We start from the raw sequence: 24579 nt of genomic DNA, 5'->3' as shown, positions 1-24579 counted from the left end.
GGGTAAACAGGATTTACTATCCTAGTAGTATGGTTATACTCCGATTCACGCATATTCAACCAAACCAAGTTCACAAAATCAAGCATCCGAACGTCCAACTGGAACGACAGGAAAACAATTTACATTGTATTATATGCACATAATATTAGACAAAATCCATCGTATAAATATCATCTCATTTGTACATACTCGTCACATGTGAGTTAATTATGTTTCGATCATGGAATATATTAAACATAATCAAACCATATAATTATTTAGAACGTACATGGACACACATTAGTCTCATAACAAAGAGGCTTCCGGTTCCCGACATGGAACGGAACCGCACTCGGGGAATTAAACATACATTTCTTAATTCTATTAATGTTAATCCAACATCATGTAACTAAAAGTCCATTTTCCATAACTTTTAAATCAATTAAAAGCATTATATCTAAGCACATTCATAAAGATCATTAAAAGACCTTTCCAACGCTTCCGAGCGGGCTTCGTTTTGAGTTGTAGAACTCAAGTTATGGTCGAAACAATAAAGGAATAATTTTCTATCAGGTGCAATCGATTTGCACCAGTGTGCAATCGATTGCTCGCTGAACCAGAAGCGCAGAATGTCAATTTTTCACAGTGCAATCGATTGCTTGACCCCTGCAATCGGTTGCTTACTGAACCAGAAGCAAAAATCACATTTTTCTTGCATAAAACCAATTCCAATAGTGTTCTAACTCGTCCTTAGATTACCCAACAACCCAAATACGAATTCCATCATATTTCAACATTCCATAACATACAATTGCATCAAAGGAACAAGTATATGACTGGTTAAATTAACATGCAATTGATAATTCTCACTCTAACCCCAATATCATGCAATTTTACAAAACCCCAAATTCTACCCAAGCTCTAACTATGGAACTCACCTCAAAATCTGAACTTGATGAAGAGAATGATGATTCTGAGATGTTCATTGAGAATGGAGATGATGATGATCACCAAACCAAGCTTGATTCTTTGTTCTTCTTCTAAAAGCACCAAAGCTCCACACACATGCAAGAGGTGGATGAGCTTGTTCTTCCTTCCCCTTTCTTCTCTTGTTCTCACGTCCTCTCTCTAGCTCTCCCACCAATTCTGATTTTGGAAATACAATAATGAAGTATTGCAACCAAACAAGTCCTTAAGTCCCAATCTTGAGAGTGGAGTGACCATACTACCCTTCAACTATGAAATATTTACTAAGATGCCACTTGGTTCAATTCTAACCAAATCCTTTGATTCTAACTAATCTTCTCTTAATGTCATACTTCTATCCATTCCTCTTAACCATTCTCAATATTAATAGGTCTTATAGTTTAGTTCTCATGCTTCTAGAAATAGGGATGTTACATTCTCCCCTCCTTAAATAGAATTCGCCCTCGAATTCTTTACTATCGTCATGAAAACAAGCTCCAGGCATCTTCCTCCAACGAGGGGGATGAAATGTCCTTTACATTGCTTCTTTGAATAAAACTTACGATTTTGTCTGAGTTTCGTTCCATCCAAGAAAATACAATATGCTAATAAACTTGTGCTCTACTGTCCTCGATTGAAAACCTTAGGTCTCACGTAGCACACCTTTCCTGGTACTCTGTCTTGACGTACCTAGAAAACGATCCTTCCGAGGTTTCCAATCTTTACTTCTTCACACGGAGTCTTCATAGCTTGAATATTTCGAGAAATCTACTCCGATCGAACAATTTTCATCTGAAATATCTGCCAAGCTCAACCCTACTCCAAACTTTCCATTTCCTTCCCTTAGTTCCATTCATTATCTCAAATCCATAAGGTGTCATGCAGATGCTTGTTTAATTCCTCGGTCCAGAATTCTGATTCCCAGATGCTCAAATTGACTTGCTCTAAGTATACTATCTTGGTACGATAAAACTTTTACTTCGATCCTTGATTCAGCTTTAGACGACATAACTGCAACTGCAAGCCACAAGGGTGTACAATTCTGAAACGACAGTCTTGATACGTCACAACTTTACACAAGGCTCCACTAATAAAGGGTGAACTCTAACAACAGTCCTACAACCATCGCCCAAGCTTTCACGCACGCTCATAAGTGCACAAGACATATCCACGATGACTCTTCGTCAAGCAACATATTTTACTTGACTTCATCATTCCCATGGTCACTATATTCACAAGCTTGACCGTCGACCAGGGGGGACATCTGATCATGCATCAATCATGAAGCCTCCTCTAAGCTGTTACTGTAACGCCCCGATATTTACTTATTTATTTAATTAAATACTTTTGAATTATTTTCGGGATTTGTTGGAAATTTTTATTTAAGTCGGCATGTTGAATTAATCGGATTAATTTAGCTGAGTAAGTGGTAGAAAATAATATTAGAAATAAGACTAGATATAAGATTGGCTTATTTTATGGTGTCATGAAGTAAAAGTGGGGTGTAGGTATTAGACCCAATTGATTTATTAGAAAAATAGAATAATAGAGTTATTATAAGAGAATGGGAAAAATAGAATTAGGTTTTTTAGTGCTGTCAGAAGAAAGAAACAGAAAGGTTGGAGAAGAGAAAAGAGGAACGTAGAATTTGGGAAAGAGAGAAAGCTGCAGAAAAACCTAAGGGGAGCGATCTAAGAAAGGAGAGTGAGGTGGAATTCCAACGGCAAGAAAACTCAACGAACAATTTCGAGGTAAGGGTGGGGTTCTGACTCTATAATGGAATTCATGATGAATATTATGTAAGGATGATTTTTTACATGGTTATTAGGATTATATAATAATATATGATGGATAGAAATTTGTTTAGATTAAAATTCCATATTTTTATGGTTTTGACATTGTTAGGTTTTGATGAGCAATCCCTAAATATAACTCGTAAATAGTTGGATTAGGATTATAGTATATATTTTGATGTGGTTGGTTATCAATATATTTTGGGTTGTTGGGATCGTTAAAGTGCACGAGAGAATTTGGATTTCGTAAATAGCTATATGCCACATATTTAGTTAATTGAATACGGTTCTTTTTTTGCCTACTGTGTTTTTCTAATTGTCAGATTATTGTTATTTATGTGCTAGTTAATAGTTCACCGGGGTAAACCCAATCCCATGCTGTGTCTTTTAGTGAAATCATGTATTAATATGAATGTGGCTTAATACGAATGGGAATATGATAAGCCATCCGAAAAATTGAATTACTGGCGTGACTAGTGTTTCTACGCATCGATGACCAAGTTACAAAGAAAACATATACTTTTATTGTCCTATCAAACTAGTGCCTTGATAATATGGTAATATAATCTATACATAGTGTCATGTTATGAGATATAGTACATACAATTGGATAGTGTTTCTAAGCTACTGTAGCGTCACACATACTGTGTTTGTATTGTGTTTGTATGTGTTAAACTAAGGAAAATCTATTTTCTAGTTTATAATATATAGCAATTCATTAATAATAATAATAATAAAATTGGTTTAATATTATAGATATTATTTTTAGGAGTTTTGAGTTAGAGATAAATATTTATATTATTTGGCTAACTTAAATTATTGTCAATGGGGTTGTTAGAGTTGTCATTAAGATTGTTAGAGTTGCTTTCGAGTTGTTTAGAGTAAAATCTGATAAATCATAAAATTAAAATTAAAGGTATTTGACTCTTTAGAGTTGTTTTATTATTACTTGAGTCAGGCCATTAGCCAATTGAGTTCATAAGAGTTACCCTTATATGTAAGAGTTGTCAGTAGAGTATTTTTGAGTACTTTAGAGTTATTTTAGAGTCGTAGGAATTACTGTAGAATTGTTTAGAGTTTCTTGAGAACTCTGTTGAGTTATAATTATATATTGTTATAACTTTTTATGAGTTAATAATATAGAATAAATTAATGAAAATATTTTGTTGAGATGTTTTGAATTCATAAAAATGTTATTTTTGATTCTTTTGAGTTTTTGAGACTGTTGGCTACTCTTGGACAGCGTTAAGTGCTGTTTTGAGTGATTTAAAGGATTAAAATTAATTTTGATTGATTTTATTAATTTTGAAGAGAGATGATTATGTATAGAAAAATATTGGTGTTGTGCATGATTATTATGCTTTCTAGCTGAATACTTGTTGATTTTATAAGTATATTGTTATGGTGGTTGACTGATGGTGAGTATGTGATGTTGAATGATATTAAAGTTGTTGTTGTGTTGTGGGATAATAGTTCGAGCAGGGTGAACTATTATCGTGGGTCAATGCATGTTGTTTATTGTCGGGAGAAGACTTTAAATCTTATGTTGTTGTGGCATTGATGTGTTTTGACATGCATTCATGATGTCGTTGTTGTTGATGAAAGAGGCGGGTTGCAATCCGAGCAGGGTGGATTGGTGACTTGTCCCGAATCCGAGCAGGGTGGATTCGGGGTTCGAGCAGGGTGAACCCGGTTCCCAAGTGAACCAATTTTTGATGATATGGTACCACACTCATATGCATAGAGTTGCATAGACGAGTTGCATTACATAACGATTCATGTGTATATTTGTTGAATTATAATTATTGAGTTGTGATTGATTGGTGTGTTGGGTGCGAGAGTGTAATTGATACACTATGATTGAGATTATGTAGAATATATAATGTGTTGATATCCTACCTTGTAGTATTTGCCTTTGATTATTGATTGTGAATTCTCACCCCTTTTGTTTGAATGTTACCTCTACGTGGGTAACGCGCAGGTGACAAGGATTAGAGTAGCTGGGGTATGGAGCGATGCCTAGTATTGCGTAGATCGAGTCGGGTTCTGCTCTGATATGTAACACTGGGGGATGAACGCTTGTTTTTGCAATTCTTTTATTATGATTCGTTTTCGGGAAGGTTTTGAGAGGATTATGAACTCTCCTTGATTGTGTTGAAATTGTTGGTACTTTCCGTCATTTTTTTAAGATGATAATTACTATGCATTAATTATTTTCGTTGCGTTAATAAAGTGAAGTTGAACAATAATATGATTTTGATGTCGGTTCATCCGTACTAAAGTGTTATGTATCTTTATTTAAACATCTGAGCATACGTTTGTGAAAAGTTGATGATGTAGCATCCCATTATTTGTTTGATTAATTTTTTTTAATCACTCTGAATATTTATTTAAATTTACGATGGGGAAATGGGGTGTTACAATTGGTATCAGAGCAGGTCGGTCCGTCCGGCCAATTGTCGAGTCTAGTTAGTTAATAATCGAGCGTATTTAATTACTTTTATCTAACTGTTTTTTATGTTGTAGTGCTTAGTTGAGATGGCTGGTAGAAACGATGTTGCGATTGCTGCTGCTTTGGAGGCTATGGCTCAGGCTTTGGCAAATCAGCCAAATGCTGATGAGAATGCGGGATCTCGCAGTTTGGCGACCTTCCAGAGGGAGAATCCGCCGGTCTTTAAAGGCAAGCATGACCCTGATGGCGCATTGGAGTGGTTGAAGGAGATTGAGAGGATCTTCCGTGTGATGGACTGCACTCAGGCACAGAAGGTTCGGTATGGAACTCATATGCTGGCAGTCGAAGCAGATGATTGGTGGCTAGAGACTCGCCAGAGATTGGAAGCTGTTGGTGAAGAGATTACTTGGGTTGTGTTCCGCAGAGAGTTTTTGAGGAAGTATTATCCTGAAGATGTTCGTGGTAAGAAGGAGATTGAGTTCCTTGAGCTGAAACAGGGGAATATGTCAGTGACAGAGTATGCTGCAAAGTTCACTGAGTTGGCTAAGTTCTACCTGTACTATGAAGGAGCAGGTGCTGTGTTTTCAAAGTGCATCAAGTTTGAGAACGGATTGCGCTCTGAGATCAAGAAAACTGTTGGGTACCAGAAGATTCGTGTCTTTTCTGATTTGGTTGATAGTTGCTGAATCTATGAGGAGGATAGTAAGGCTCACTACAAGATCATAAGTGAGAGAAGAGGTAAGCAACATCAAGACCGTGGGAAGTCTTACAACGCCCCAGCTGATAAGGGAAAGCATAACGCAGTTGATGCCAAGAAGCCAAGTGGGGGAGGAGCTCCTACATCGGTCCAATGCTATAGGTGTGGTGTGATTGGTCATCGTGCCAATGAGTGTCCTAGTGTTGAAAAGAAATGTTACAAGTGTGGAAAAATGGGACATCTCCTGGCTGACTGTTAGAGTAATACCGTGACTTGTTACAACTGTGGGGAGGAAGGCCATATTAGCACTAATTGTCAAAAATCTAAGAAGGCTAAGTTTGGAGGAAAAGTCTTTGCTTTGACTGGTTCAGAGACCAACCAAGAGGGATGATTGATTCGAGGTATGCGTTTCATTATTAGCCATCCTTGTAGTGATAATATTGTCGACTTGAAAGATTGTTAGTTGGAGTGTGGAATGAATATCCGAACCTGAAATTTTCGAGGACGAAAATATTCTAAGTGGGGGAGAGTTGTAACGCCTCGATATTTACTTATTTATTTAATTAAATACTTTTGAATTATTTTCGGGATTTGTTGGAAATTTTTATTTAAGTTGGCATGTTGAATTAATCGGATTAATTTAGTTGAGTAAGTGGTAGAAAATAATATTAGAAATAAGACTAGATATAAGATTGGCTTATTTTATGGTGTCATGAAGTAAAAGTGGGGTGTAGGTATTAGACCCAATTGATTTATTAGAAAAATAGAATAATAGAGTTATTATAAGAGAATGGGAAAATAGAATTAGGTTTTTTAGTGCTGTCAGAAGAAAGAAACAGAAAGGTTGGAGAAGAGAAAAAAGGAACGTAGAATTTGGGAAAGAGAGAAAGCTGCAGAAAAACCTAAGGGGAGCGATCTAAGAAAGGAGAGTGAGGTGGAATTCCAACGGCAAGAAAACTCAACGAACAATTTCGAGGTAAGGGTGGGGTTCTGACTCTATAATGGAATTCATGATGAATATTATGTAAGGATGAGTTTTTACATGGTTATTAGGATTATATAATAATATATGATGGATAGAAATTTGTTTAGATTAAAATTCCATATTTTTATGGTTTTGACATTGTTAGGTTTTGATGAGCAATCCCTAAATATAACTCGTAAATAGTTGGATTAGGATTATAGTATATATTTTGATGTGGTTGGTTATCAATATATTTTGGGTTGTTGGGATCGTTAAAGTGCACGAGAGAATTTGGATTTCGTAAATAGCTATATGCCACATATTTAGTTAATTGAATACGGTTCTTTTTTTGCCTACTATGTTTTTCTAATTGTCATATTATTGTTATTTATGTGCTAGTTAATAGTTCACCGGGGTAAACCCAATCCCATGCTGTGTCTTTTAGTGAAATCATGTATTAATATGAATGTGGCTTAATGCGAATGGGAATATGATAAGCCATCCGAAAAATTGAATTACTGGCATGACTAATGTTTCTACGCATCGATGACCAAGTTACAAAGAAAACATATACTTTTATTGTCCTATCAAACTAGTGCCTTGATAATATGGTAATATAATCTATACATAGTGTCATGTTATGAGATATAGTACATACAATTGGATAGTGTTTCTAAGCTACTGTAGCGTCACACATACTGTGTTTGTATTGTGTTTGTATGTGTTAAACTAAGGAAAATCTATTTTCAAGTTTATAATATATAGCAATTCATTAATAATAATAATAATAATAATAATAATAATAATAATAATAATAATAATAATAAAATTGGTTTAATATTATAGATATTATTTTTAGGAGTTTTGAGTTAGAGATAAATATTTATATTATTTGGCTAACTTAAATTATTGTCAATGAGGTTGTTAGAGTTGTCATTAAGATTGTTAGAGTTCCTTTCGAGTTGTTTAGAGTAAAATCTGATAAATCATAAAATTAAAATTAAAGGTATTTGACTCTTTAGAGTTGTTTTATTGTTACTTGAGTCAGGCCATTAGCCAATTGAGTTCATAAGAGTTACCCTTATATGTAAGAGTTGTCAGTAGAGTATTTTTGAGTACTTTAGAGTTATTTTAGAGTCGTAGGAATTACTGTAGAATTGTTTAGAGTTTCTTGAGAACTCTGTTGAGTTATAATTATATATTGTTATAACTTTTTATGAGTTAATAATATAGAATAAATTAATGAAAATATTTTGTTGAGATGTTTTGAATTCATAAAAATGTTATTTTTGATTCTTTTGAGTTTTTGAGACTGTTGGCTACTCTTGGACAGCGTTAAGTGCTGCTTTTAGTGACTTAAAGGATTAAAATTAATTTTGATTGATTTTATTAATTTTGACGAGAGATGATTATGTATAGAAAAATGTTGGTGTTGTGCATGATTATTATGCTTTCTAATTGAATACTTGTTGATTTTATAAGTATATTGTTATGGTGGTTAACTGATGGTGAGTATGTGATGTTGAATGATATTAAAGTTGTTGTTGTGTTGTGGGATAATAGTTCGAGCAGGGTGAACTATTATCGTGGGTCAATGCATGTTGTTTATTGTCGGGAGAAGACTTTAAATCTTATGTTGTTGTGCCATTGATGTGTTTTGACATGCATTCATGATGTCGTTGTTGTTGATGAAAGAGGCGGGTTGCAATCCGAGCAGGGTGGATTGGTGACTTGTCCCGAATCCGAGCAGGGTGGATTCTGGGTTCGAGCAGGGTGAACCCGGTTCCCAAGTGAACCAATTTTTGATGATATGGTACCACACGCATATGCATAGAGTTGCATAGACGAGTTGCATTACATAACGAGTCATGTGTATATTTGTTGAATTATAATTATTGAGTTGTGATTGATTGGTGTGTTGGGTGCGAGAGTGTAATTGATACATTATGATTGAGATTATGTAGAATATATAATGTGTTGATATCCTACCTTGTAGTATTTGCCTTTGATTATTGATTGTGAATTCTCACCCCTTTTGTTTGAATGTTACCTCTACGTGGGTAACGCGCAGGTGACAAGGATTAGAGTAGCTGAGGTATGGAGCGATGCCTAGTATTGCGTAGATCGAGTCGGGTTCTGCTTTGATATGTAACACTGGGGGATGAACGCTTGTTTTTGCAATTCTTTTATTATGATTCGTTTTCCGGAAGTTTTTGAGAGGATTATGAACTCTCCTTGATTGTGTTGAAATTGTTGGTACTTTCCGTTATTTTTTTAAGATGATAATTACTATGCATTAATTATTTTCGTTGCGTTAATAAAGTGAAGTTGAACAATAATATGATTTTGATGTCGGTTCATCCGTACTAAAGTGTTATGTATCTTTATTTAAACATCTGAGCATAAGTTTGTGAAAAGTTGATGATGTAGCATCCCATTATTTGTTTGATTAATTTTTTCTTAATCACTCTGAATATTTATTTAAGATTACGATGGGGAAATGGGGTGTTACCGTTACATTAACAATATCTCTCGAGATTATGGTGGATCACTGGGAGATAGGAACAAACAAAACATTTCTCTAGCGAGTTCTCTTGTGAAGATATCCACATTCCAACGTAAAATCCTACAAGTAGTCCGTCCACCCCACTACATACTTATCTGGTTCTGCCTATCCGTTGCGCTACTCTGATCTCTACCGGTCACACACTCCTTGGAATCCTCTGAATCACACTTCGTCCATGGTCCACTTAGTTCCATTACTACACCATACTTAGTCTTTCAGTAGAAACAGTTCCTTCTCGGCATTCGTCTAAATACAACACGTGCCAGAATCTTAAACACACTCATTGCCCACTACTCTCCGAGGTTGAGTAATCCCCAAAATCAAGTCACTAACTTTTCCATCATTCTGGATTAAGTCCACTTGAAAACAACTTGGTCCACATGTTTTGGTTCAAGAGCTCCTAAAGCCAAATACTTTCTCTGATTACGAGTTTGCCTTATCTTACCGACTTCCACATCTTACAGCTTCCACGATGACTCTCCCCAACCATACGACCTCATACCGTTGGTGTGACAATACTTATAATAACCCACTTGCACAGTTCATGCATAAGAAATTCTATGAATAACTCTTCGCATAGGAATACCAAGGTTCAAACAGTCAATACGACTTTAATCACCCTACGAATACTTCGGAATGACACTAGTTTCCATTCATTTAAATACCCAACACCAAGCGTAGTTCTGTGGTATCTCTCGGGGTTAGAAGAATCATAACTAGTACGAACCTTAGGCTACAACACATCTCGGTTTCACTTGCTTCAACTGTCGCCTAGCGTAGTTCTAGGACTCATTCACAGGTTAGCAAAAACGGGAGTATAATAGCTCTTTCCATAATCGGGTATCCAACTTTTTCCCAATTAGAGACTGACATCTTTACTCTTCTAACGATTCTTTATTGGGTAATTCACACACAACTTACGGCTTACCGAAATGATTTGGAGTGAAACATCGCGTTCATCCAAGTACTGCCCACATCACAGTAACCAGGAGATTTAGACTACTTCGCTAAAATTCCCAAAAGTCTTACATTTGACAGGTTCTCAAAACATATATGCCACTAGCATCACGATCGGACGACAAATTTCTAATAGCCCCAGACTTCATTCCATCTCAGAATTCCTTATTATAATCCTACTCAAGATCTTCACGAAATTTACTCCAATACTATCTGGATCCAGATGAGGTCTCGCTTCGCCCCATCGGATCTCAGAAACTCCCGACGTCTTAGATCTCTACTGTGACAAGGTCGTCAACTACTTTGGCTCAAGTCGCTTTGGATCTTACGCGTCCTCGTGGTGGCTCCACCATGATCTCATCTATCGCATATACAGCTAGTGAGCTGGCCAGGCTCAATGAGTGGATACTACGATAGTAAGAATCGGGTGAGCAACACACACATGTGAGGGAGAAGAGAATTGCTAGTGATGTCTCATGGTAGGGACAAGAATCGACCTGCTCTGATACCAACTGTAACACCCCGTACATATATGTCTAGAATAATATGCGGTAATGTTATTTATGATACAAGAAACATACAAACTAGCTGAAAGACAAGAATTAAAAAAAAAACTGACTACAACATAAATCTTAATTAGAGTATCCAAGAAGCTTGTCTCCATCATTGCACAGCGGAAAGGTAACTTCTACAGAGGTCTTCCTGCCTTCTGCACATCTGCAGCTTCGAAACCGATCATCTAGCTAATCTAACACTTATAACCTGTTCCTGAAAAATAATAATTGAAATGGGGTGAGATTACTAAATCTCAGTGAGTTTCCCTATCTTACTGGTTCAGTCGGTTCTACAGGGTGCATGCATCATAAACGGATTCACCTAGAATCCGGGGTTATGCCTCACGTTTAGGTGCAAATACAAACAAGGGTATCACCACAATTGGAAGTCCCTTAACTATCCAATGAGGCGTTCAATAAAACAACAATTCACAATATGCAAACTCACATCCTTATGTGAGGAATCAAGGAGTTATACCCATCTGACTAGGCTACCTCTGCCACGTACCCTCGGTGAGTATCAAAGTACATATATGTCGAAAGACTTGCACAAGCACACCGCACGATGAATTCGGTTCATTCCTATATGGAATTCCACCCGAGATGAGTTAAGTTGTACCATTGCCTACGTGGCATTTACAACCTCATCACCAAGCACGCCAGTGAGTTACCAAGTGGGAAACGCCATTAAAGACCCCGGTCTTGCTTCCACTGCAATGGTATTCATCCTCTGTACGCAGGTGAGTAAACAGGTGCAATATGTCCTTTTCGACGTACAAGCCCATCGGGCGAAAGCCTAGTAACATTGTCTAATTGACATTACTAGAGGCAAGTAATTCAGTGATTGCCTACGTGGCATCACCCACTTACCATACTAATCACGCAGGTGAGTTACCAAGTGGGAAACGCCATTAAAGACCCTCACTTGCTTCCACCGCAATAGTAGCTCAGGTAACGCAAAATATACGGATATAGACACGTATATACAACATGCATAAAAGCCAAATCATCCATGGTATATAATACATATCACAAATGCCACACAGGCTACCAATGGGTATCCACATAGTGGGTAAACAGGATTTACTATCCTAGTAGTACGGTTATACTCCGATTCACGCATATTCAACCAAACCAAGTTCACAAAATCAAGCATATGAACGTCCAACTGGAACGACGGGAAAACAATTTATATTGTATTATATGCACATAATATTAGACAAAATCCATCGTATAAATATCATGTCATTTGTACATACTCGTCACATGTGAGTTAATTATGTTTCGATCATGGAATATATTAAACATAATCAAACCATATAATTATTTAGAATGTACATGGACACACATTAGTCTCATAACAAAGAGGCTTCCGGTTCCCGACATGTAACGGAACCGCACTCGGGGAATTAAACATACATTTCTTAATTCTATTAATGTTAATCCAACATCATGTAACTAAAAGTCCATTTGCCATAACTTTTAAATCAATTAAAAGTGTTATATCTAAGCACATTAATAGAGATCATTAAAAGACCTTTCCAACGCTTCCGATCGGGCTTCGTTTCGAGTTGTAGAACTCAAGTTATGGTCAAAACAATAAAGGAATACTTTTCTGTCAGGTGCAATCGATTTGCACCAGTGTGCAATCGATTTCTCGCTGAACCAGAAGCGCAGAATGTCAATTTTTCATAGTGCAACCGATTGCTTGACCCCTGCAATCGATTGCTTACTGAACCAGAAGCAAAAATCATATTTTTCTTGCATAAAACCAATTCCAATAGTGTTCTAACTCATCCTTAGATTTCCCAACAACCCAAATACGAATTCCATCATATTTCAACATTCCATAACATACAATTGCATCAAAGGAACAAGTATATGACTGGTTAAATTAACATGCAATTGATCACTCTCACTCTAACCCCAATATCATGCAATTTCACAAAACCCCAAATTCTACCCAAGCTCTAACTATGGAACTCACCTAAAAATCTGAACTTGATGAAGAGAATGATGATTCTGAGTTGTTCATTGAGAATGGAGATGATGATGATCACCAAACCAAGCTTGATTTTTTGCTCTTCTTCTAAAAGCACCAAAGCTCCACACACATGCAAGAGGTGGATGAGCTTGTTCTTCCTTCCCCATTCTTCTCTTGTTCTCACGTCCTCTCTCTAGCTCTCCCACCAATTCTGATTTTGGAAATACAATAATGAAGTATTGCAACCAAACAAGTCCTTAAGTCCCAATCTTGAGAGTGGAGTGACCATACTACGCTTCAACTATGAAATATTTACTAAGATGCCACTTGGTTCAATTCTAACCAAATCCTTTGATTCTAACTAATCTTCTCTTAATGTCATACTTCTATCCATTCCTCTTAACCATTCTCAATATTAATAGGTCTTATAGTTTAGTTCTCATGCTTCTAGAAATAGGGATGTTACATTCTCCCCTCCTTAAATAGAATTCGCCCTCGAATTCTTTACTATCGTCATGAAAACAAGCTCCAGGCATCTTCCTCTAACGAGGGGGATGTAATGTCCTTTACATTGCTTCTTTGAATAAAACTTACGATTTTGTCTGAGTTTCGTTCCATCCAAGAAAATACAATATGCTAATAAACTTGTGCTCTACTGTCCTCGATTGAAAACCTTAGGTCTCACGTAGTACACCTTTCCTGGTACTCTGTCTTGACGTACCTAGAAAACGATCCTTCCGAGGTTTCCAATATTTACTTCTTCACACGGAGTCTTCATAGCTTCAATATTTCGAGAAATCTACTCTGGTCGGACAATTTTCATCTGAAATATCTGCCAAACTCAACCCTACTCCAAACTTTCCATTTCCTTCCCTTAGTTCCATTCATTATCTCAAATCCATAAGGTGTCATGCAGATGCTTGTTTAATTCCTCAGTCCCGAATTCTGATTCTCAGATGCTCAAATTGACTTGCTCTAAGTATACTATCTTGGTACGATAAAACTTTTACTTTGATCCTTGATTCAGCTTTAGACGACATAACTGTAACTGCAAGCCACAAGGGTGTACAATTCTGAAACGAAAGTCTTGATACGTCACAACTTTACACAAGGCTCCACTGATAAAGGGTGAACTCTAACAACAGTCCTACAACCATCGCCCAAGATTTCACGCACGCTCATAAGTGCATAAGACATATCCACGACGACTCTTCGTCAAGCAACATATTTTACTTGACTTCATCATTCCCATGGTCACTATATTCACAAGCTTGACCGTCGACCAGGGGGGACATCTGATCATGCATCAATCATGAAGCCTCCTCTAAGCTGTTACATTAACAATATCTCTCGAGATTATGGTGGATCACTGGGAGATAGGAACAAACAAAACATTTCTCTAGCGAGTTCTCTTGGGAAGATATCCACATTCCAACGTAAAATCCTACAAGTAGTCCGTCCACCCCACTACATACTTATCTGGTTCTGCCTATCCGTTGCGCTACTCTGATCTTTACCGGTCACACACTCCTTGGAATCCTCTGAATCACACTTCGTCCATGGTCCACTTAGTTCCATTACTACACCATACTTAGTCTTTCAGTAGAAACAGTTCCTTCTCGGCATTCGTCTTAATACAACACGTGCCAGAACCTTAAACACACTCATTGCCCACTACTCTCCGAGGTTGAGTAATCCCCAAAACCAAGTCACTAACTTTTCCATCATTCTGGATTAAGTCCACTTGAAAACAACTTGGTCCACATGTTTTGGTTCAAGAGCTCCTAAAGCCAAATACTTTCTCTGATTACGAGTTTGCCTTATCTTACCGACTTCCACATCTTACAGCTTCCACGATGACTCTCCCTAACCATACGACCTCATACCGTTGGTGTGACAATACTTTTAATAACCCACTTGCACAGTGCATGCATAAGAAGTTCTATGAATAACTCTTCACATAGGAATACCAAGGTTCAAACAGTCAATACGACTTTAATCACCCTACGAATACTTCGGAATGACACTAGTTTCCATTCATTTAAATACCCAACACCAAGCGTAGTTCTGTGGTATCTCTCGGGGTTAGACGAATCATAACTAGTACGAACCTTAGGCTACAACACATCTCGGTTTCACTTGCTTCAACTGTCGCCTAGCGTAGTTCTAGGACTCATTCACAGGTTAGCAAAAACGGGAGTATAATAGCTCTTCCTATAATCGGGTATCCAACTTTTTCCCAATTAGAGACTGACATCTTTACTCTTCTAACGATTCTTTATTGGGTAATTCACACACAACTTACGGCTTACCGAAATGACTTGGAGTGAAACATCGCGTTCATTATAATCCTACTCAAGTTCTTCACGAAATTTACTCCAATACTATCTGGATCCAGATGAGGTCTCGCTTCGCCCCATCGGATCTCAGAAAATCCCGACGTCTTAGATCTCTACCGTGACAAGGTCGTCAACTACTTCGGCTCAAGTCGCTTTGGATCTTACGCGTCCTCGTGGTGGCTCCACCATGATCTCATCTATCGCATATACAGCTAGTGAGCTGGCCAGGCTCAATGAGTGGATACTACGATAGTAAGAATCGGGTGAGCAACACACACATGTGAGGGAGAAGAGAATTGCTAGTGATGTCTCATGGCAGGGACAAGAATCGACCTGCTCGGATACCAACTGTAACACCCCGTACATATATGTCTAGAATAATATGCGGTAATGTTATTTATGATACAAGAAACATGCAAACTAGGTGAAAGACAAGAATTAAAAGAAAAACTGAATACAACATAAATCTCAATTAGAGTATCCGAGAAGCTTGTCTCCATCATTGCACAGCGGAAAGGTAACTTCTACAGAGGTCTTCCTGCCTTCTGCACATCTGCAGCTTCGAAACTGATCATCTAGCTAATCTAACACTTATAACCTGTTCATGAAAAATAATAATTGAAATGGGGTGAGGTTACTAAATCTCAGTGAGTTTCCCTATCTTACGGGTTCACTCGGTTCTACAGGGTGCATGCATCATAAACGGATTCACCTAGAATCCGGGGTTATGCCTCACGTTTAGGTGCAAATACAAACAAGGGTATCACCACAATTGGAAGTCCCTTAACTATCCAATGAGGCGTTCAATAAAAAAATAATTCACGATATGCAAACTCACATCCTTATGTGAGGAATCAAGGAGTTATACCCATCTGACTAGGCTACCTCTGCCACGTACCCTCGGTGAGTATCCAAGTACATATATGTCGAAAGATTTGCACAAGCACACCGCACGATGAATTCGGGTCATTCCTATATGGAATTCCACCCGAGATGAGTTAAGTTGTACCATTGCCTGCGTGGCATTTATAACCTCATCACCAAGCACGCTAGTGAGTTACCAAGTGGGAAACGCCATCAAAGACCCCTGTCTTGCTTCCACTGCAATGGTATTCATCCTCTGTACGCAGGTGAGTAAACAGGTGCAATATGTCCTTTTCGACGTACAAGCCCACCGGGCGAAAGCCTAGTAACATTGTCTAATTGACGTTACTAGAGGCAAGTAATTCAGTGACTGCCTACGTGGCATCACCCACTTACCATACTAATCACGCAAGTGAGTTACCAAGTGGGAAACGCCATTAAAGACCCTCACTTGCTTCCACCGTAATAGTAGCTCAGGTAACACAAAATATACGGATATAGACACGTATATACAACATGCATAAAAGCCAAATCATCCATGGTATATAATACATATCACAAACGCCACACAGGCTACCAATGGGCATCCACATAGTGGGTAAACAGGATTTACTATCCTAGTAGTACGGTTATACTCCGATTCACGCATATTCAACCAAACCAAGTTCACAAAATCAAGCATCCGAACGTCCAACTGGAACGACGGGAAAAAAATTTACATTGTATTATATGCACATAATATTAGACAAAATCCATCGTATAAATATCATGTCATTTGTACATACTCGTCACATGTGAGTTAATTATGTTTCGATCATGGAATATATTAAACATAATCAAACCATATAATTATTTAGAACGTACATGGACACACATTAGTCTCATAACAAAGAGGCTTCCGGTTCCCGACATGGAACGGAACCGCACTCGGGGAATTAAACATACATTTCTTAATTCTATTTATGTTAATCCAACATCATGTAACTAAAAGTCCATTTGCCATAACTTTTAAATCAATTAAAAGCGTTATATCTAAGCACATTAATAGAGATCATTAAAAGACCTTTCCAACGCTTCCTACCGGACTTCGTTTCGAGTTGTAGAACTCAAGTTATGGTCAAAACAATAAAGGAATAATTTTCTGTCAGGTGCAATCGATTTGCACCAGTGTGCAATCGATTGCTCGCTGAACAAGAAGCGCAGAATGTCTATTTTTCACAGTGCAATCGATTGCTTGACCCCTGCAATCGATTGCTTACTGAACCAGAAGCAAAAATCACATTTTTCTTGCATAAAACCAATTCCAATAGTGTTCTAACTCATCCTTAGATTACCCAACAACCCAAATACGAATTCCATCATATTTCAACATTCCATAACATACAATTGCATCAAAGGAACAAGTATATGGCTGGTTAAATTAACATGCAATTGATCATTCTCACTCTAACCCCAATATCATGCAATTTCACAAAACACCAAATTCTACCCAAACTCTAACAATGGAACTCACCTCAAAATCTGAACTTGATGAAGAGACTGATGATTCTGAGTTGTTCATTGAGAATGGAGATGATGATGATCACCAAACCAAGCTTGACTCTTTGTTCTTCTTCTAAAAGCACCAAAGCTCCACACACATGCAAGAGGTGGATGAGCTTGTTCTTCCTTCCCCATTCTTCTCTTGTTCTCACGTCCTCTCTCTAGCTCTCCCACCAATTCTGATTTTGGAAATACAATAATGAAGTATTGCAACCAAACAAGTCCTTAAGTCCCAATCTTGAGAGTGGAGTGACCATACTACCCTTCAACTATGAAATATTTACTAAGATGCCACTTGGTTCAATTCTAACCAAATCCTTTGATTCTAACTAATCTTCTCTTAATGTCATACTTCTATCCATTCCTCTTAACCATTCTCAATATTAATAGGTCTTATAGTTTAGTTCTCATGCTTCTAGAAATAGGGATGTTACATTCTCCCCTCCTTAAATAGAATTCGCCCTCGAATTCTTTACTATCGTCATGAAAACAAGCTCCAGGCATATTCCTCCAACGAGGGGGATGTAATGTCCTTTACATTGCTTCTTTGAATAAAACTTACGATTTTGTCTGAGTTTCGTTCCATCCAAGAAAATACAATATGTTAATAAACTTGTGCTCTACTGTCCTCGATTGAAAACCTTAGGTCTCACGTAGCACACCTTTCCTGGTACTCTGTCTTGACGTACCTAGAAAACGATCCTTCCGAGGTTTCCAATCTTTACTTCTTCACACGGAGTCTTCATAGCTTCAATATTTCGAGAAATCTACTCCGGTCGGACAATTTTCATCTGAAATATCTGCCAAGCTCAACCCTACTCCAAACTTTCCATTTCCTTCCCTTAGTTCCATTCATTATCTCAAATCCATAAGGTGTCATGCAGATGCTTGTTTAATTCCTCAGTCCCGAATTCTGATTCCCAGATGCTCAAATTGACTTGCTCTAAGTATACTATCTTGGTATGATAAAACTTTTACTTCGATCCTTGATTCAGCTTTAGACGACATAACTGTAACTGCAAGCCACAAGGGTGTACAATTCTGAAACGAAAGTCTTGATACGTCACAACTTTACACAAGGCTCCACTGATAAAGGGTGAACTCTAACAACAGTCCTACAACCATCGCCCAAGCTTTAACGCACGCTCATAAGTGCACAAGGCATATCGACAATGACTCTTCGTCAAGCAACATATTTTACTTGACTTCATCATTCCCATGGTCACTATATTCACAAGCTTGACCGTCGACCAGGGGGGACATCTGATCATGCATCAATCATGAATCCTCCTCTAAGCTATTACATTAACAATATCTCTCGAGATTATGGTGGATCACTGGGAGATAGGAACAAACAAAACATTTCTCTAGCGAGTTCTCTTGGGAAGATATCCACATTCCAACGTAAAATCCTACAAGTAGTTCGTCCACCCCACTACATACTTATCTGGTTCTGCCTATCCGTTGCGCTACTCTGATCTCTACTGGTCACACACTCCTTGGAATCCTCTGAATCACACTTCGTCCATGGTCCACTTAGTTCCATTACTACACCATACTTAGTCTTTCAAAAGAAACATTTCCTTCTCGGCATTCGTCTAAATACAACACGTGCCAGAACCTTAAACACACTCGTTGTCCACTACTCTCCGAGGTTAAGTAATCCCCAAAATCAAGTCACTAACTTTTCCATCATTCTGGATTAAGTCCATTTGAAAACAACTTGGTCCACATGTTTTGGTTCAAGAGCTCCTAAAGCCAAATACTTTCTCTGATTACGAGTTTGCCTTATCTTACCGACTTCCACATCTTACAGCTTCCACGATGACTCTCCCCAACCATACGACCTCATACCGTTGGTGTGACAATACTTATAATAACCCACTTGCACAGTGCGTGCATAAGAAATTCTATGAATAACTCTTCGCATAGGAATACCAAGGTTCAAACAGTCAATACGACTTTAATCACCCTACGAATACTTCGGAATGACACTAGTTTCCATTCATTTAAATACCCAACACCAAGCGTAGTTCTGTGGTATCTCTCAGGGTTAGACGAATCATAACTAGTATGAAACTTAGGCTACAACACATCTCGGTTTCACTTGCTTCAACTGTCGCCTAGCGTAGTTCTAGGACTCATTCACAGGTTAGCAAAAACGGGAGTATAATAGCTCTTCCCATAATCGGGTATCCAACTTTTTCCCAATTAGAGAATGACATCTTTACTCTTCCAACAATTCTTTATTGGGTAATTCACACACAACTTACGGCTTACCGAAATGACTTGGAGTGAAACATCGCGTTCATCCAAGTACTGCCCACATCGAGGTAACCAGGAGATTTAAAACTTTTTCCTTCAGTTCAGAATTTTCCACTTCCAGCTTCTTAGTTTCAGAATCAAATAGCTTTTTCAGCTTTTTGTATTTGATACTAAGATGAGCCTTGAGTTCCAGAAGTTATGTTAAACTGGAAACTAACTCTTTTCTTGATAGTTCAGAAAATACCTCTTCAGAATCTGATTCTGATGTAGATTCTGATCCATCATCAACTGTGGCCATCAGTGCAATGTTTGCTTGCTCGCCTTTAGAGTCTGATTCTGATTCTGAATCTGAATCATCCCACATTGCCATAAGACCTTTCTTCTTATGAAACTTCTTCTTGGGATTCTCCTTCTGATGTTTTGGACATTCATTCTTGTAGTGACCAGGCTCATTGCATTCATAGCAAGTGACCTTCTTCTTGTCAGATCTTCTGCTACCAGAAGATTCTCCACGTTCAAGCTTCTTAGAACTTTTGAAGTTCTTGAACTTCCTATGCTTGCTCTTCCAGAGTTGGTTTACCCTTTTGGAGATCATGGACAGTTCATCTTCTTCTTCTGATTCTGATTCTTCAGAATCTTCTTCTTCAGCCTGAAAAGCGTTAGTGCATTTTTTATAACTAGATTTAAATGCAATAGACTTACCTTTCTTCTGAGGTTCATTAGCATCCAGCTCTATTTCATGACTCCTCAGAGCACTGATCAATTCTTCAAGAGAGACTTCATTCAGATTCTTGGCAATTTTGAAAGCAGTCACCATAGGACCCCATCTTCTTGGCAAGCTTCTGATGATCTTCTTGACATGATCAGCCTAGGTGTATCCCTTGTCAAGAACTCTTAATCCAGCAGTTAACATTTGAAATCTTGAGAACATTTTCTCAATGTTTTCATCATCCTCCATCTTGAAGGCTTCATATTTCTGGATCAAGGCAAGAGCTTTGGTCTCCTTGACTTGGGCATTTCCTTCATGAGTCATTTTCAGTGACTCATATATATCATAGGCAGTTTCCCTGTTAGATATCTTCTCATATTCAGCATGAGAGATAGCATTCAGCAAAACAGTCCTACACTTGTGATGATTTTTGAATTGCTTCTTTTGATCATCACTCATTTCTTGTCTTGAGAGCTTTACACCACTAGCTTTCACTGGATGTTTGTAACCATCCACCAGAAGATCCCATAAGTCACCATCTAAACCAAGAAAGTAACTTTTGAGTTTATCTTTCCAATATTCAAAGTTTTCACCATCGAATACTGGTGGTCTAGTGTAACCATTGTTACCATTTCCATTGTATTGCTCAGCAGAGCCAGATGTAGATGTAGGTGTTGGAGTTTCAACCATATTGACTTAGCGTTTTTCTCTTCCTGAATCTTTTCTAAACACGGTTAAGTGCTTGCACCTTAGAACCGGCGCTCTGATGCCAATTGAAGGATAGAAAAACACTTAGAAAGGGGGGTTTGAATAAGTGTGCCTTTAAAAACTCTTAAGATAAAAACAACGAACACAATATTTTTATCTTGGTTCGTTGTTAACGAAACTACTCAAGTCCACCCCCTTAGAGTGATTTACCTCACCTAAGGATTTAATCCACTAATCACACAAGATTACAATGGTTTTCCACTTAGATACCCTCTAAGTCTTCTAGAGTATTCTGATCACAACCTGATCACTCTAGGAACACAATGCTTAGATACCCTTTAAGACTTTCTAGAGAATCCGATCATAGCTTGATCTCCTCTAGTTCTTTACAAATGAATGTAAACAAATTCTTACAAGAGTTATACAATGCTTCTTAAAAGCTATAATCACAACTGTGATATTTCTCTTAAAGTTTAAGCTTAATCTCACTAAGATATTACAACTGTAATGAAGTGAGGTTGAAGATGAAGTTTGAGAGCTTTTGAATTTGACAGCGTTTATGTATATTTGCGCAAAGTGTAGTTATCAGCTTCTCATTAGAACTTCTATTTATAGGCGTTCGAGAAGATGACCGTTGGGAGCATTTAATGCGTTGCGTGATTCGTACAGCATTGCATTTAATGTTTCACACTTTTTTCAACTACCTCGAGCCTTGCTTTTCCTGCTTTAACTGACTTTGCCTTTAATAGCTTCTAACGTTCCTTTTGTCAGTCAGCATAGCCTGCCATCTTGTACTTGCTTCTGATCTGATCTTTGTAGATACAATGTTGGAATATATCAGAGTCATAGCAGCTTGGTGCAGAGCATCTTCCTGTCTTCTGACCTTGAAGTGCTTCTAGCGTGATACCATGAGAACTTCAGTGCTTCTGCTTCTGATCTCAAGTTCTTTTGATGCTTCAATAGACCATGTTCTGATTCTGCTTGACCATCTTCTGATGTCTTGCCAGAGCATGTTCTAATGTTGCATGCTGAACCTTCTGAGTCAGTGCTTCTTGCGCTGATTTTGTGCATACTCTTTATATATTTCCTGAAATGGAAATTGCATAGGATTAGAGTACCACATTGTCTCAAGCAAAATTCATATACATTGTTATCATCAAAACTAAGAATATTGATCAGAACAATTCTTGTTCTAACACGCCTAAGCGTCAATTCACCAAAAGTAATATGACATTGGCTCACGCATTACAACATCTGTTGAAGATCGAATCGATTACTCTGAGGGACCCTCCTAAGAATCCTAACACCTACACTCCTAGCTATAAACCCAATGCGAGGTGCGCGTACTATTCCAACAGTCCTGGATATCACACAAACAATTGCCGGACATTGAGGAATAAGATTCAAGATCTGATCGATGACGGGGAGGTCAAATTCAACCCTCCTAAAACTCCTGTGATGATCACCGCTCCTATGCCTAGTCATGACAAGACTGATTGACGTCTAGACGGACGAACTTTTGGATCATTAGATCTACTTTCATTTGCAAATTTCTTTTCTGTTTGTTTAAACACTTGACTTATGATAGACATTATCTGTTTTAATAATCATCATCAGTGCATTACATATGTTTGTCTTGAACAAATTATTTCGCTATCACTCATTTTAAATTTCGTCTTTACTTTGCATATGTTTTATGATACTTGACTCCTGCTAAAGTTGTGTGCCTTTTGAGGGAGGATGACGAAAATGATACCGCAACCTCATACAGTATGCTTTTGAACGGACTATGTTGACGATGTACAGGCATTGTTTCAATTCCTAAACAGTGGAGATATAAGGATGTTAATCCCTCGTCAACCCCTTTGAGCCTAAGAAGTAGAAGTTTCTTTCTCATACAAATTAAACCCTTAATTATAACTTGGGGCAGGGTAGTTACTCAGTTAACTCAATTGTACTAGCTATTGTTTATACAAATAATGATGAGTTCCCGCAACCAGTAAGTCATGCAGTCAATATCCACCAAAAATAAAAAAGCTGTTAAGTCAAAACCTATGAAGGAGACTTATAGAAAAGTCGAAACATCCCGCTGACTGTAATCACAAAATAAGCAGTTCAGGCAAAAGTTAGGGATAACAAAAATCAAAGTAAAAAAAGAGGTCACTACAAATCCTCGACCAAAGCAAAAAGAATTACAAAGAAGGATGACTGACTGTCCAAATAAACTTCTGGTGCTTCAACCACCATCAAATATCAATGTTAATACTTCAAGATTTGATAAAGCTGAAACGCAAAGTTAACTGAGCATAGGATCGAAGAACATCACGAAGATTGGGATGGGTATAAATAAAATTTCGAGCCATTATCCTTTGTTTCTTAAACCGTGAACCAAGCCACGTTACAACCCTTAAAAGACCTAACTGAAGCGTGGTTAGTTCGAAAGCATATTGTCACCAAAAAGGTATCCTGACTCCTTAAGGTTTCCATAAATGCTAAGTTGATATCTTGATTTTACAAAAAATCACATTACGCTTTTACACCTCCTGTTTTAATGTTTTTCAAAAATAATCAAGACAGACATATGCACTGCATCTCATGAATTCATTATTAAACATATTTTGCTACATAATTTCGAATGTTAGCATCAAGAAGAATTTGCGCATGGTACAACTAATGACTGAAAGTTATCCCGACAGACAAAATCACTTCAGAAGCAATGTCTCTTATGTATACAAGGGGGCATGGCATGGTTTATCCAATCAACCTGGGGCAATCAAGTCAAGATTCCGAGAATCTCTCAAAGTTGCCAAAACAATCCGGGGCATGCATCCAAGAAGATCTGAAGCTACTTCTTAATCAACAAGGGACATTGTCCTGAGCCTATGATTAATAGGGGCATGTCGCCCATAGTGCACATCTCATAAAGTCCTCGCGAGGCGAATCTTTCCAAAGTCCCTACTAGTAGGGGCAAATCTATGCAAGTCCAGTTTGACATCTTGATCAATACTTAGTGGTGTGTCCTAATCAATATAAGTCCAGGAATAGCAAGAGCTATAAATCACTAGGGGAAATATTCAAAGTATTCATGCCTTCCCACAAAGCCGGTTACACAAGATCATATCCCCACAGAGTAATCATTAAGAAGATATCTTCAAATGTTCTCGTCCCGACAAAGACTTAGTTCCTCAACAGAATTTACATCTTCGACACTGTCAGTTCCCCGACACTCTTCTCTTCTCC

General features: G+C 37.8%; 1 protein-coding gene across 1 annotated transcript; it reads left to right on the top strand.

Annotated features, from left to right (window-relative positions):
* The first annotated feature begins 5276 nt into the window (after positions 1–5276).
* On the top strand, positions 5277–5876 carry LOC131649039 (uncharacterized). Its single transcript, XM_058918787.1, has one exon. The coding sequence runs from the start codon at positions 5277–5279 to the stop codon at positions 5874–5876; it is 600 nt and encodes a 199-aa protein (XP_058774770.1).
* The last annotated feature ends 18703 nt before the right edge of the window (positions 5877–24579 follow it).

Source organism: Vicia villosa, linkage group LG2 (genome assembly GCF_029867415.1).
Source record: "Vicia villosa cultivar HV-30 ecotype Madison, WI linkage group LG2, Vvil1.0, whole genome shotgun sequence".
In the NCBI taxonomy this organism is placed as follows: domain Eukaryota; kingdom Viridiplantae; phylum Streptophyta; class Magnoliopsida; order Fabales; family Fabaceae; genus Vicia; species Vicia villosa.
This window is presented reverse-complemented; position numbering and strand designations above follow the sequence as displayed.

Bases quoted from the DNA above. Each gene is read 5' to 3' on its own strand.
- LOC131649039 (XM_058918787.1), top strand. From the start codon at position 5,277: ATGGCTGGTAGAAACGATGTTGCGATTGCTGCTGCTTTGGAGGCTATG.